The sequence below is a fragment of the Lynx canadensis genome, chromosome D1, assembly GCF_007474595.2.
Source record: "Lynx canadensis isolate LIC74 chromosome D1, mLynCan4.pri.v2, whole genome shotgun sequence".
Classification (NCBI taxonomy): Eukaryota; Metazoa; Chordata; class Mammalia; order Carnivora; family Felidae; genus Lynx; species Lynx canadensis.
In genome coordinates, this window is record NC_044312.2 from 77,821,474 (window position 1) to 77,837,614 (window position 16,141).

General features: G+C 40.5%; 1 protein-coding gene across 2 annotated transcripts in view; it reads left to right on the forward strand.

The window, feature by feature from the left end:
* Positions 1 to 267: 267 nt before the first annotated feature.
* ANO5 (anoctamin 5) overlaps positions 268 to 16,141 on the forward strand; it is a 91,255-nt gene continuing 75,381 nt past the window's right edge. For both annotated transcript variants that reach the window (XM_030333175.1, XM_030333176.1), the window contains exons 1-2: positions 268 to 662; positions 13,132 to 13,178. In XM_030333175.1, the coding sequence (XP_030189035.1) occupies positions 623 to 662; positions 13,132 to 13,178 (87 nt within the window). In that variant the 5' untranslated portion in view covers positions 268 to 622. The remainder of the gene's footprint in view (positions 663 to 13,131; positions 13,179 to 16,141) is intronic.

Sequence of the window (16,141 nt, forward strand, 5' to 3'; positions counted from 1 at the left end):
GAGCGGCCGGGAGAGCCGGGAGGCGGCGGGCCCCGAGGAGGCGGCGGAGCCGGAGCCGGAGCCGGGGGTACCGGGCGGCCGGAGGGGAGAGGGGCGGGCGGGCTGGGAGCCCGCAGGGCCAGGGGGCGGGGAAAGGGCGGCCCCCGAGGGAGGGGTGGCGGCGGGTCTGGAGGGCGGGAGGGGCGGAGAGGGGCGGGGAGAGCAGGACCAGACCGACGGGGAGGGGCCGGCCGGGAAGAGCAGGAGTAGAAGCGAGGCTCGGCAGCAGGCGGGGAGCCAGGGCGCCCCGGGGTCCGGCACGCTCCGGGGAGGGTACTGGGAGGGCTCCCGGGAGCGCCACCGGGAGAGGAAGGTGAAGCGCAGGGCCAAGCGCACGAAGCAGGTCGAGAGTAAGTCCCGGCTGGAGAAGAAGCCCAACCTCCTGCCGGAGCGGAGGCAGGCGGAGACCCAGAAGAACGTGGTCTTGAAGGGGGAGACGAGCGAAGCCTGTCCCTGCTGGTTGTCGGAGCAGCGACGACGGCCGCCCACCATCCAAATCAGCCTCTCCCCCAAACCTCGCCGCCAGTCGCAGTGGTCCTCGCTCTGCCACACCTCGGTCAGTGTCATTAACGAGCTGGCGCAGATGGGCGACCCAGACGTCCTGGAAATGGTGCAGGAGGAAGGTAGGAGCCGGCGGACTCGGTGGCGCGGGGGGAGGGCGGGCCCGGGCGCGGGGACCCCGGGGGACGTTGGCGGCCCTGCGGCCTGGATCCCGGGGACGTTCTCGGGGTGGCGTGCTCTGCGCGAGACAGGGGCTGCAAGATGAACAGCCCCTGCCCCGGCGGGTGGCTGGGTGACGGCGCGCTGTGTTTCCTCTGCTACTCGCGCGAGCCGGGGACCTGTGTCCTGTGACCCCTGCGGTTCTGAGGCCGCCCTCCTCGCTCCTGTGTGCGCCGCCGAGCGGTTGACTAATGCAGGGAGCGAGGCGAGCGCGCTGGCCGCGTGCGCTGAGGCGCTCCGGCCTCGGACTCCCACGGAGAGCCGCAGCTTGGGGTGCGTGACGGCGGTGCCATGGGTGGGGGAGCTGCCCCCTGAGTCCCTCTGCCTCTCTCCATTTGCCGATTACTGGCCAAGCTTTGAGATCCCTGTTAATTATGCGAGCGCCAGGCTCTAAGATCGATCAGCTTGGGATTCTGGTGCACCTGGGAACGCTGCTGTTTCACCAGCTTTCATGCAATCTTTAGTTCCGTGGAGAAATGTCTGTTCATTGTTTGCCAAGGCCGTTGCACAGACCTATGTTCTGTGGGTCTGTTTTGGTACACACGTGTTCCTGAGAATGCACGTATGTTTCTGGGACTATCTCCAGGACTCTCAGCGATACTCAGTTCTCTCCGCGACACTCTGTTTTCATGTCTTGTGTGGTATTAGATTTAAACATGGCAACAGTGTTTTTAGGCGATAAAAGGTCTAAGTAGTCTTATGATCCAGTCTTGAGAGGCGCTAGGAAATGCAACGCGTTACTGCATCCTCCTCTCTCTTCTAAACAGCTTTATTGAGGTACACTTTAGATACCATGTCACCCGTTTAAAGTGTGCAATTCAGTGCCTTTTAGTGTATTTACAGAGTTTTGCAATCATCACCACGATGTAATTTTCATCACCATAAAATAGAAACCTTAGCAGTCACACCCCCATTGCCTACCCTTAGCTCTAGGTAGTTACTAATGTATTTACTCTGCAGATGTACCTATTCTGGAAACTTCCTGTAAACTGACTCCTACAATATGTGGTCTTTGGCAACTGTCTTCTTTCTCTTACCGTAACGTTTTTGAAGTTCATCCGTGTTGTAATTCGCATGCTTCCTTTTGATTGCCACCTAATACTCCATTGTTAAAGATAAACCACATTTCATCCAGTCATCAATTGGTGGACATATGGGTTGTTGCCAGTTTTCACTGCCACGAATAATGCTGCTCTGAACATCCATGTACAGATTTTTGTATGAACGGCTTTTCGTTTTTCTTGGGTATATCCCTAGGAATGGAATTACATGATCATATGGCAGCTTTATATTAAACACTTTTGAGAAACTGCCAAACTGTTTTCCACGTGTCTGTGGCATTTTATATCACAACCAACAATATGTAGATGTTGCAGTGTCTCTACATCTTCGCTAACATTTGTTGTCTATCTTTTTTATTTATAGCCATCTAGTGGTTGGAAGTGGTATCTGTGTGGTTTTGACTTGCATTTTCCCAGTGATTTCCCAATCAAATATCTTTCCCACGGCTTATTGGCCATTCGTATATCTTCTTTGGTGAAATACACATTTAAGTCCTTTGCTCATTTTAAAAGTTAAATCATTTGTCTTATTATTGCGTTGTAAGAGTTCTTTACATATTCTGTATATATGATTTGCAAATATTTTCTCCCATTCTGTGAATTGCCTTTCCCTGTTCTTGATGGTGTCACTTAAAGCAATTCCCCCTTTCTTAAAAAACAATTGAAGGTAGAAGGAAATATGACTATTGAAAACTTTAAACTTTGCCTAATGGCTCTGCTAAATGATACAGTGAATTTATTTGTTAGTGAAAATGAGTGGTTCAGTGTACAAAGTGAAATGACTTTTAGGTGTCTAAAATTAAAAGCCCTTTTCTATACTTAATGGTTTCCTCAGTTGCCGAGAATTACTTTTCAGTTGTAATTTCAATAATCTGAAGGTCTTAATAGATTTTTTTCCACTTGAAACATTCAGTAATTCTTTGTAATCAGTCCTTCTAAAGTAGAGTTATGAGAAGGTACAGAAATAGTATTTCTCATTGAGGGAAGAGAGGAAGGAAAAATGTGGAGTATGTAACTTTCTGTGCATAATGAAGAAAAAAAAAATCTACCAGTGCAGCATTACAGACATTGACCATTATTCTTTTTCAGATATTAGAAGTGTGATCTAATTTAGCCGCAGGATAATTCTGCTTACTAGAATGTATAGTTAAATTAGTATAACTTCAGCCGTGAGGTCAGATTGCAGCTTGAGTCCATCTAAGGAAGATTAAAAAAATTTTTTAATGTTTATTTATTTTTGACAGAGAGAGAGAGAGACAGACAGACAGAACATGGGTGGGGGAGGGGCAGAGAGAGAGAGGGAGACACAGAATCCGAAGTAGGCTCCAGGCTCTGAGATGTCAGCACAGAGCCCGATGTAGGGCTTGAACCCACAGACTGTGAGATCATGACCTGGGCCGAAGTCGGACGGTCAACCGACTGAGCCACCCAGGTGCCCCTATCTCAGGAAGATTTTAGAACTTTTCCCAAGCTAATTTGTTTTCCCTTTGCTTGGCAAAGACCTTTATAACTTGTCTATATTCCCTCTTACTGTGATTGAAGCTTTGCCTCTGTTTTGGGCCTAGGTAGCAGAAAGGAGGTTGATATGGAACACCATGTATCTGATGGATGAGGGTGATGACCACATCCAGCCCAAGTTCCCGTTCCCGATTTGTTCATAGATCCAGCATCCAAACAGGGGAGGAGCGGGGTACTGGTGAGAGTAAAGCCTGAGGCTACTCAGAGGACTCTTAGTTTTCTAAATGTTTTTTCAATATGTCAGTTGTTTTGCTGTGTTGGTTTTACTGCCCGTTACTGAGACCTGTGTTATTACTGTAGTTGTATGAAAAGTGCATTAAAATGACAGTGTATTTTTAAAATATAATGTATTGTCAAATTGGCTTACATACAACACCCAATGCTTATCCCAACAGGTGCCCTCCTCCATGCCCATCACCCATTTTCCCCTCTTCCCCTCCCCCATCCACCCTCAGTTTGTTCTCTGTATTTAAGAGTCTCTTGTGGTTTGTCTCCCTCCCTCTCTGTTCGTAACTAGTTTCCCTCCCCCACCCCCCACGGTCTTCTGTTAAGCTTCTCAAGATCCACAATATGAGTGAAAACATATGATATCTGTCCTCTGACTGACTTATTTCACTCAGCATAATACCTTCCAGTTCCATTCATGTTGCTACCAATGGCAGGATTTCATTCTTTCTCATTGCCAAGTAGTATTCCATTGTATATATATACCACATCTTTATCCATTCGTCAGTTGATGGACATTTAGGCCCTTTCCATAATTTGGCTATTGTTGAAAGTGCTGCTATAAACATTAGGGTACATGTGCCCCTATGAATCAGCACTCCTGTATCCCTTGGGTAAATGCCTAGTAGTGCTATTGCTGGGTCATAGGGTAGTTCTATTTTTAATTTTTTGAGGAACCTCCATACTGTTTTCCAGAGTGGGTGTACCAGTTTGCATTCCAACCAACAGTGCAAGAGGGTTCCCGTTTCTCCACATCCTCTCCAGCATCCATAGTCTCCTGATTTGTTCATTTTAGCCACTCTGACCGGTGTGAGGTGGTATCTCATTGTGGCTTTGATTTGTATTTCCCTGATGATGAGTGACGTTGAGCATCTTTTCTTGTGTCTATTAGCCATCTGGATGTCTTCTTTGGAAAAGTGTCTATTCATGTCTTCTGGAGGGGGTATTTTTTAACATCAGCAATCCAAGGGGTTTTCAGAAGCCATTCTAAATATCCTAAATATATGTTTCTTCCTGGAGTTTAATGACACAGTTACAAAAACTGAAGGGTTGGTTGAAGGAGGCTGAAAATGGCTGGGTTCCACAGCATCCATTTTTAGGAGCTACTTTCAATTTCGTGTTTTAAAATATAAATGGATTTCTTTGAGTAAATTTACTGATACAGGTAAGCCTGGATCTTGCTTATTAATGTATTTCCAAAATCGTCTTTGAAGAGTAAATAGGAGAAAGTTAAATGGCTGAGTTATATGTGATGAGATTTTTTTTTTTTCCCAGAGAGAGAATACTAACATTTTACCTTTTAGACGTAATAGTTAACAAGGTATTCCTAGGATTTGTTAGGTTTTCTCAATTTATTTTCTTCAATATTGAACACATAAGCAATCTTCTCCAGTTAGCTCTTTTCCCACTATCTAGTGATTTTTAAAAGGAAATTGTAAAGGCAAAGTGTAGCAGAATGTTTAAATTATTATGTGAACAAACACTGCTAGTAAAATATCAGTGCTGAAGTTGAACTATTGACTGGTTGACATTGTAAGGAAGTCTTGATTTGAAGTATTCATTCTTAGGCTGATTTATGACTCATTCAGCATGGGAAATGACACTTTAAGGGTTTAACATTGGAAAAGGCACTTTTACAGTTGAAAGAAAAGTGTCTTGAATCTTTACAACTGCATTAAGCATTGTATTTAACTAAACCACCCTTCCTTTGGGAATGTGGATATTTATTTGATTGCATGTATTTTATTTTATGCTGCTGGAAGGGGTGTAAACTGAGAAGATCATCTGGTAAATGCAAGAGCTATTTTTGGGCTCAGGGTTTGTTGGAGTATATATTCTTAGCAACTTGCTTTCAGTTGAAAACTCAAAGCTCAGTCTTTGGGCTGGCTTTACTTTTAGCTCGCATTTTATGATCTCCATAGCAGTCAGTATTAAACCCTTCCTATCTCTGGTTTCTAGTGCACAGAAAGAGTATAGTCACTTCCATGGGGCTTAGAGGATGCTGGAGGAATGACAAGAAGCCGTTAAAGTTGTTGGCTTCAAATCTTGCCTCCTCAGATACGTTTCTGTTTTGACAGAGGTTTGGTGATTATGTGTAGCGATGCCAGCCTCATACTCTGTGACCGAGTGTGACAGTTTGTCTATATCTCTGACATGTGCAAGCATCTGATTGTGCACGTGTGTGTCAGAGAGATAGAGCTAGTGAGCACTAGGTGTGAAGGGGAGCATAGTGTGTGAGGAAATACATCTATTTTTTCTAAATCTTTCTGCTTTTCAGAAAAGGATAGAATTTACAAAGTGTGTCCCACCCTGGTGCTCCGCAGTGGAGGTGGGGAGGGAGGGCCCTTGCCCTCTCCTGAAGGGTGATATTCTTGGGCTGGGGACCCAGAGAGGGCTTCATTATTCAGGATGGTATGAAAGCAGGACGCTAACGTAGGAGGCTGATGAGGAGGTTTCTGGTCAACATTGAAAGGAAGGTGTCAGAAGTGATACAGTGTGAAAAAGAAACAGTAGTTAGCCAAGGAAGAAAACAGTTGTTAGTTCTAGGGAAAGGAGGCAGCAAGTTGAAAGGGAAGAGGGTAAGAAAGAACTAGTAGGGATAGGAGATAATATGGAGGAACTATTTTTTCCCTTTCCACATTCTCAAATAAACACACTGCATCAAACTCCGATAGCAATTTGCAAATGTTCTTTCAATGCTACATGTTCTTTAAGCTACATGCAGGAAAAATAATTAGGGGAAGGAAGGGTTAGTGCTTACAGTTTTTCCAAAACCAGAATTATAAAATACTCTATAATCCTAGCTTGAGGCGTGCACATCTTCACCCCGTACTTGGAACAGTTCTTCAGCATAATGACTGTTTTTGTTCTCAAGAAAATAAAAGCCTCCCCTAAGTCAGCGTTCAAGTACCATACATTGAGAGATAAAGCGTGTATTCCTTAGAATCCTGTTCTTTATGTACTCATTATAAGACTTTGCAAGATTGGTTTTCTTCACATTCAACATTCCAGTGAGATGGTTGCAACATTGTGCAGTTTTGAGTTGTAAATGTAGACAGTATTCATGGGTAAAACACTTTGATGATGGTACTGGACCATGTTTTATATTTTTCAAGTAATTTTTACTTCTATTTATAGTCTTTTAGATGAGAAAGCCTGCACTCAGAAAAGTTGAGTAATATAGCTATTAGCCGTAGTTTTGCTTTGCTTAAGATGACTATTAACTTTCTTTTAACAATTCTTTTTTTTTTAATTTTTTAACATTTATTTATCTTTGAGAGAGAGAGAAAGGGAAAGAGAGACATAGTGCAAGCAGGGGAGGGGCAGAGAGAGGGAGACACAGACTCCAAAGCAGGTTCCAGGCTCTGAGCTGTCAGCACGGTCTGACGTGGGGCTCGAACTCATGAACTGCAAGATCATGACATGAGCCAAAGTCAGACACTTAACCAACTGAGCCATCCAGGCGCCCCACTATTCCAGTTTTTAATCGCAGATCCTGCAACAAAAAGATCTGAATACAAAATAAGTTCTTTCATCTTTATTCTGACACTTTCAAATTTATCTCAAAGAATTTAGGTTTAAAAAAATTCCAAAGTTTATTTATTTATTTTGAGAAAGAGAGAGAAAGAGAGAGAGAGAGAGAGAAAGAGAGAGAGAGACTGAGCAGGAGAAAGGCAGAGAGAGAGAGAATCCCAAGCAGGCTCTGCACTGTCAGTGTGGAGCCTGATGCAGGGCTCGAACTCCTGAACCATGAGATCATAACCCAAGCCGAAACCAAGAGCCTGATGCTTAACCAACTGAGCCCTCCCAGGTGCCCCTCAAAGAATTTAAGTTTTGAAAATTAACAATAGAATATATCCTAACAACAATAATATCATCAAAAATAACTAACATTGACTGACCTCAGTGCTGCATGAAGCATTTACATGAATTGTCTCATTGAAATGCTTGCACAAACCTGATGACATAGACATCAATGCCATTTATATGACACTTGAAAGCTTTCAATTTATGTCTTATTCTCCAGTTGCAAGGAAGGCTGGGAAATGTGTTTTTGTTTTTGTTTTGTTTTGGTTTTGTTTTTGTTTTGTTTTGTGTTTTGGTTTTTTGCTGGAGCACATCACTTCACCTAATTAGGGTTTTGTTAGTAAAGAGGAAGGAGGAGAAAGGATACTTGAGGACAGCCAGTGGTAGCCTCTCCTGTATTTGCCCACCATTAGTAATCCTACCTATTTTTTTACATAGGATCTTCCCAAACTGCTCAAGCCTAGGAGAGTTCTCACTCAGTCTTTGTCCCTCAACTTGCACATCTGAAATTTGACAGCAGTTTATTTCAAACGTTTACGCAGATATCAGTAATCCATGGACATTCCTTCACACGCACTGCCCCCACTGCAGTCCAGACAGCCAGATCTCCCTTGTGGTTCACTGCCACAGCCTCCTGATGTCTCTTTGCTCCATTCCCTCTTCCTTTCTTTCTTCTTTGGTTCCTATTTTTTTTCTAATGTTTATTTATTTTTGAGAAAGAGAGAGAGAGAGAGAGAGAGAGAGAGAGAGAGAGAGCGCGCGCGCACCAGGAAGGGCGAGAAAGAGGGAAACAGAGGATCCGAAGCAGGCTGTGTTCAGTGAGCTCAGAGCCTGACACTGGGCTTGAACCCATGAACTGTGAGATCCTTTTTTGCTGAAATCAAGAGTTGGACACTTAACCTGTTGAGCCAACCAGGCACCCCCCTCCCTGCCCCCCACCACTTCCCTTTTAGCTCATTCTTCACTGAGGGACCAGTGCTTTTCATAAAATGTAAATGTAAAAATGACTTAAAAGCTTTTTTGTGGCTTGCTGTTTCATTTAGGAAAGAAAAAACAAAAACAAAAACGGGTATACAAAGTCTTCCACAAACTATCCCCCACTCCATCCCTCTCCAACATCACGTCATGTCACTCTGCCATTTACCTTCTCATCTCTAGCTTGGCTTTCATTTCTTTGAACACCTCAAAACTGTTCCTGTCTTACAGCCTTTGTGTATTCTCACATGGATTGAGTGCCCTCAACTTTCAGATCTCAGTATATGTATTACTTGCCTCAGAGAGATTTTCTGATTTCTTCATATCTAAACTTCCCCACCCCCAGCTCTGTTTATAGCATTTATCTCAAGCTTTGGTCTGCTTCCACTACAGTACTGCAAACTTCTTAACAATAGAGAATCAATAAATGTTAACCATTATCACATTATTATCATTGTTATATTAATGATCAATATCAAGAACTGCAAAAGGTCTGAGATTTTACTGTACTTGGTAGTTAACAGAATATCCTTTTACAGTTTCATGGATACTGGTAGAAGACATAAGATACATAGATCAAAGACAAAGGACAGTGTATTACTCACAGCATTAACAGTAGCCAGCCAGAGTGGCAGTATTTGTGCCCGTTTCTTGAACCCAAGTCGCCACAACTCAATGCAAAGAGGGCCAGATAATACCCGTGTGTGTGGTGGCTTGCAATACAGGAGAGCAATCTGAACTTAAGGAACTTGAGTCTTTTATATTGGTCAGCAATTATGCCTTCCATTTGCTCTGGAGGAAGACTTTACTCTGATATTCCTAGACTGTGTGCAGACCTGCCCTTTGCTACAGAAGGAGACTCGAGATCTTCCAAGGGTGTTCACACAACCAAGATCCTTGAAAAGACTTTCAGTCAGTGTCTCACTTGCAAGATGTACAGAAACGTGAGAGACCAAAGGAGAATTATCTCCAAACAGTAACTACCTTTAAGTATCGATTCCTAAGTAACATATTTTGGTTTTGCATAATTAACTTTATGTAAGTGAAGTATTAAAGTTTCTTCTTGTTTTTGTTTTGTTTTTGGTAAATAATATTCTTTGGAGATTTATCCACATTTTTGCATGTAATTGAAATTCATTTAACTTTGTTGCTAAGTATAATATGTGGTATTATTATACTACATTGTATGTATCCATTTTACTGTTTGTGGGTATTTGAGATGATTTCGGTTTCCTGGTTATTCCCAGCAATACTTTTATGAACACTCTTGTACATCCCCATAATGCATGTGTTTCTATTGTTTATATGTAAGGTGGTACTTCTCGAACTTTTTTTTTTTTTTATCTCAGGACTTCTCTATACTTTAAACAATTATTAAGAACCTCAAATAACTTTTATTTATATGAGATATGGCTATTGTTATTTACTAAGGATATCCACTTTTACCCCTTCTATTAAAAATAATACTGGGAGTTCTAGCCAAACTACTTGGGCAAGAAAAAGAAATAAAAGGCATCCCCATTGGAAAACAAGAATTAAATATCTTTATTAACAGATGATATGATCTTTTATGTAGGAAAACCTAAAAATTCCAGTAAAAAAAACTTTTAGAATCTATAAATGCATTCATTAAAGTAGAATACGAAGTCAGTACACAAAAACCAGTTGCATTTTTGCACACTAACAATGAACACTCTGAAAGGAAATTGAGAAAACAATTCTATTTATAGAATAAGAGACATATCTAGAAAAAGGTTGCTATGGCTAATGTCAAGCAAGTTACTGCCTGTGTTCTCTTCTAGGATTTTTACGGTTTCATGTCTCACACTTAGGTCTTTAATCTAGGAGTGCGCTTATTGTGATGAGCGCTGGGTGATGTATAGAACTGTTGAATTACTATATTGTATACCTGAAACTAATATAACACCGTAGGTTAACTAACTGGAATTAAGATAAAACTTAAAAATAAAGAATAAGATCTTTAAAAATTAGCCAAGGATGTGAAAGACTTGTACAAATAAAACTACAAAACATGGCTGAAAAAAAATAAAAAAACAACATTTAAATGAAAACATACCCCATGTTTACAGATTGGAAGACTTAATACTGTTAAGATCTCCATACTACCCAAAGTGATGTATAGATTCAATGCAGTCTCTATCAAAATTCCAATGATGTTTTTTGCAGAAATAGAAAAAACCCATCCTAAAATTCATATGAACTCTTGAAGGACTGCTGAATAGACGATCAATCTTAAAACAGAAGAACCAAGCTGAGGACTTACACTTCCTGATTTCAAAACTTATTACAAAGCTGCAGTAATTGACACTGTGGAGTACTGGAATGGAGACAGACATATAAACCAATGGAATAGAAGAGAGAGTCCAGAAATAAACCTTCACATATATGGTCAAGTGACTTCTTTACAAGGGCACCAAGACCATTCAATGGGGGAAAGGACAGTCTTTTCGACAAATGGTGCTGGGAAATTTGGATACCCACATGCCAAAAGAATGAAATCGGACCCTTACCTACCACCATATACAAAAATTAACTCAAAATGGATCAAAGATCTAAATGTAAGACCTGAAATTATCAACTTCTTAGAAGAAAACACAGAGCAACAAGTTCATGATGTTAGATTTGGCAGTGGTTCCTTGGATATGACACCAAATACACATGTAAAACAATAAAAGTAGACAAAATGACCTCATGAATATTTAAAAATGTACATCAAAAGCAACATAAACAGAGTTAAAAGGCAAACCACAGAATGGGATAAAATGTTTCCAAATCATATATGTGATCCAGCATATTTAGAGAACTCCCAAAACTCAACAATAAAAAAAAAATCTGATTAAAAAATGGGCAAGGGACTTGGATAGACATTTCTCTAAGAAGATATAAAAATGACCAATAAGAAGCTGAAAAGATGTTCAACAACATAATCATTGGGTAAATGCAAGTCAAAACTAAAATGAGATACCACCTCAAACCCATTAAAATGGCTACTGTCAAAAACCCCAAACACCAAGAGTTGGTGAGGATGTGGAGTAATTGGAATCCTTGTGCACTGTTGGTGAGAGTGTATAATGGTATAGCTGCTGTGGAAAACAATATGGCAGTGCCTCAGAAAATTAAAAATAGAATTACCAGATGGTCCAGCAATTCCACTTTTAGGTATATACCCCAAATAGTTGAAAGGAGGGTCTTGAAGAGATATTTTTTTTTAATTTTTTTTCAACGTTTTTATTTATTTTTGGGACAGAGAGAGACAGAGCATGAACGGGGGAGGGGCAGAGAGAGAGGGAGACACAGAATCGGAAACAGGCTCCAGGCTCTGAGCCATCAGCCCAGAGCCTGACGCGGGGCTCGAACTCACGGACCGCGAGATCGTGACCTGGCTGAAGTCGGACGCTTAACCGACTGCGCCACCCAGGCGCCCCTTGAAGAGATATTTTTATAGCCATATTGATAGCAGCATAATTCACAATAGCTAAAATGTGAAAGTAACCCAAGTGTTCATTAACATATGAATGGATAAATATAATGTATACATGTACAACAGAATATTATGCAGCCTTAAAAAGTAGGACATATGGTACAATACTGATGAACCTTGAAGACATTATGCTATGTGAAGTAAGCCACTCACACAATGACAAACACTGTATGATTCCACTTATATGAGGTACATACAGGAGTCAAAAATTATAGAGACACAAAGTAGAATGGTGGTTGCCTCAGACTGGAGGAGAGGAGAATGAGGAGTTAATGAGTATTGTGCTTCAGCTTTATGAGACGTAAGAGTTCTGGAGATAGATGGTGGTGATGTTTGCTCAATATTATGACTGTATTTAATACCTTTCAACTGTGCACTTAAAAATGGTTAGGATGGTCAAGTTTATGTTATGTGTATTTTACCACAATAAAAAAAGTGGGGAAAGAACAGCAAAAAAGAAAGGAAGGAAGGAATAAAGAAAGAAAGGAAAAAAGAAAGGAAAAGAAAAAGCTATATGAATGGCAGGTTTATATTTTGTATATTTTCAGCATATGTTCTAACATTTCCTAAAATTACAATTACTGTGGATGGTCCTTTATTTCACTCCCACTGTGATTTTCTCCAAAGAAATGTTTTTATATGGGAAGTTTTTGACTGGAGAAATATTTCTCAGTGTTTTTCCATGTCGGAGGCAATGGAGAATAAGAATCTTCTATGTTTAACTTTTTGTAGTGTCAGAAACTTATTTGAAGATGTATTTTAGTCCAAATGACTCAACAGATAGCTATCACGGAGATGCTTGTGTGTGAGGAAAGTAATTTGGCCTATTTAGAACTGGTAGTGCCTGTTTGTTAGTGCTTTCCTTGCAGACAGTTTGGTTCAGTTCCAAGAAAACATGCTGACAGAATATTAAATCTCACACAGTGAGAACTAAGATGTAACCATGGATATCCCTCTTGGATGTCTTCCTCTCTGCAGTTTCATGGCTATGGATTAATAACTGCATTTGTCAGGGTTAATTTTATTTCTTAGTGGGGGAGATTATATCCTACACATCAGTATTTGCTTTTCCCCTACATCATAGACAGTTTTTGGTGCTGACTTCCACTGGCAGCTATTTTGAACAACTTAGCTCCAGGAAGGGCATCTAAGACCTTCCTGTATTTTTTCTTTGAATTTTTGGTTTCATTTTAGAATTTCTATTTTCTCCTCATGCAGACTTTTAACCTGTTCTGATCAATTGGCCATTCTGACATGTTTTTTTTTCTTTCTTATTTAATTTAGAGAGAATATCCAATAGAGAAGCAGAATATATTTTCGGAATGAATGAGGTAAGTCAAATGTATATGTATTAGTTTCCTATAAGTCAGCACAAAAAATTGAGACAAGGTTAGGAATGTACTTTGTATGAATACTTAGGTCTTTGTACTTCAGTTATTTACTCATACTCTATTAACTTTATTTTGTCTTCTGATGTATTCATGTTTTTGGTAAAGAAAACAAATTCCAAGTTTCATGCAGATTTAATATTCTATCTTGCTAGGTATGATAAGGGGGCAAATAGAAGTACGAATTTGTTTTGAGGCTCCCTGTGAACAAACTCAGATATGCTGAGTCTTGCTGTGCAAGAGAATAGTATTGGGCTCAAAACTTTGCTAGAGGATGATGCAGGGAGGATATGTAACAGTCTTTGATGTTACCATTACTAGTATGTGATGAGTACTTATTACTTCAAGTGACTCAACTCAACAAAATATATTAAATGAAATAATAAATAATAAAATTAAATACAACTTATAAAAATAAAAAAAATTCTCTTAACTAAAGGCCTTATTTAGTAAAAGTTACTAAAATTTTAGATTTCTTGTATACAGAGGGTAAGCATTCTAAAGATATTTTGGATCAAATAATCTTTCTGGTAGGGGTCCAGGTGACACAACACTAGTCACGGAGGTAGATTTCCTTGAATCAGGTTACAGGTGACCAGCTGGATAGAAAAAAATTCTTTAAAATTAGTTTTTTAGGAATGACCGAAATTCCCACCCTGGGAAACACAACCCACCAGAATAGGTTGGCTAGTCCTAGCTGGCTGGATAGACTGGCTGGGTAAGCTGGTTGCTTAAGATTCCCAGAAGTTCTTGGATTCCTTTAAAACCTGTGATCAAAATGCTGAGAGAAATAGACTATGAGAACCAAGGGGGCAATGAAAATCATTTAGTCCAGTAATTTTTACAATGCAATTTGTAGACTGCCTGGATGACAATTACATTAAAAATTTCTTAAAAATGCAGACTCCTGGGCCCAACCTTACACACTTAATCGCATTGTTGGGGAATAAGGTTATGGAGTCATGATTTAAAAATAACACCCCAGGTGATTTTTATTGCTCCTAAAGTTTGAAAACCACTGTCATAAAGCAGAATCTCCACAACTAGAGTGATATAATGTGGTACAGAGTATGTATTCATTAAATGAATAAGTGAATCAAGGTAACTGTGTAAAAAACAACGTGAAAAATTAAAGTTTGTGTGTCTTTGGAGTAGACGGAAGAAAGTTATTGTATGAGATTGACTGATTCAGTTTAAATGATAAAACGTTGTCATTTTCATTTTGTTCACATCGACATAATAGTAATATACTCCTCACAGATCTCTATATGTATTGCTCAAGTTAACTTCAACTACGGTTCATATTCTTTGCTTCTCTATGTGTCTTTCATATTTATATATACTCTAAACTTCTATAAGAGAAAAACAATTTCATCAAGTCATATTTGTTCTATTCCCTAACCCTTTGCACATTTTTTTAAATGTTTATTTATTTTCGAGAGAGAGCGAGTGAGCAGGGGAGGGTCAGAGAGAGAGGGAGACACAGAATCCAAAGCAGGCTCCAGGCTCTGAGCTGTCAGCACAGAGCCCGATGTGGGGCTCAAACTCATGAGCCGCGAGATTATGACCTGAGCTGAAACCGGACGCTTAACCAACTGAGCCACCTGGGTGTCCTTCCCTTTGCACATTTAAAAAGCAATGATATTGCTTCCATGCCTTCAACCTTGGATAGGTCTTCATTTGAAACAATTTTGCTTAAAGTTTTAAGGCTTTACGTTTGGCTTGACACACTGAGAAATGTATTCAATTAACTTTAAGTTACAGTATTTTAGAAATACCATATGTTTTAATTTTTAGTTCTGATTCTATATAAACTTTACTTTTGTTGGAAAGCAACAAGTGAAAGGGGAATTGATTCAATTTTAGGAGAATTTATTTTTAAGAGAGAGAGACAGAGTGCAGGTGAGGGAGGGCAGAGAGAGAGGGAGACACAGAATCTGAAGCAGGACCCAGGCTCTGAACTGTCGGCACAGAGCCTGATGGCGGGGCTCAAGCTCACAAACTGCAAGATCATGACCTGAGCCTGAGTCGGAAGCTTAACTGACTGAGCCACCTAGGTGCCCAAAACTTTTTGAAGAAAAACATAGGAGAAAACCTTTGGAAAGTAGGTCTTAGTGAAGAGTTATTAGACATGACACAAAAGCATGATCCATAAAAGAAAAATTGATAAATTGGACTTTTTAAAATTTAAGAACTTTTGATCTGCGAAAGATCCTGTTAAGAGGAGCAGACAAGCTATAAACCTGGAGAAAATATTTGCACATCCTATATCTGTGGCATTATAAAGAAACAGCAAGGGGAGCCTGGGTGGCTCAGTCAGCTGGACGTCCAACTTCAGCTCAGGTCATGATCTCACAGCTTGTGAGTTTGCGCCCCACGTTGGGTTCTGTGCTGACAGCTCAGAGCCTGGGTCCTGCTTTGGATTCTGTGTCTCCCTCTCTCTCTGCCCGCCTTCCCTCCCCCCCGCCCCCATTCATGCTCTGTCTCTCTCTCCTTCAAAAATAAATGAACATTAAAAGAAATTAAAAAAATAAACAGCAAAATCCAGTTATTTTTCAAAACTATGTCGATAGTACTTTATATCTCCTGTTTTCAGAACTGGTCTGCCCAACATCACCTGGGTATAAATGAGATGCTGTTTGTGATTTTCTAAGAGCCAGGTAAATAAATTCTCAGTCTAGACATGAGTTTCAGGTCATTTTTGCTGGCTACTGCCTCTCCAGGCCACCCTGCTCTACCAATCACTAGAGACTGCTGAGAAGTGATGGGGAGCGGTCTCAGGAGCACGTGCTGTGGTGTGCAATCTGTCGTGGAACATGAGGATTTAAAATCCACCATATGCCAAGGGAGGCATCGCTATTGCTTTAATTACAGGTGTTTTGTGTGTCTTTATATCCATGCATGGC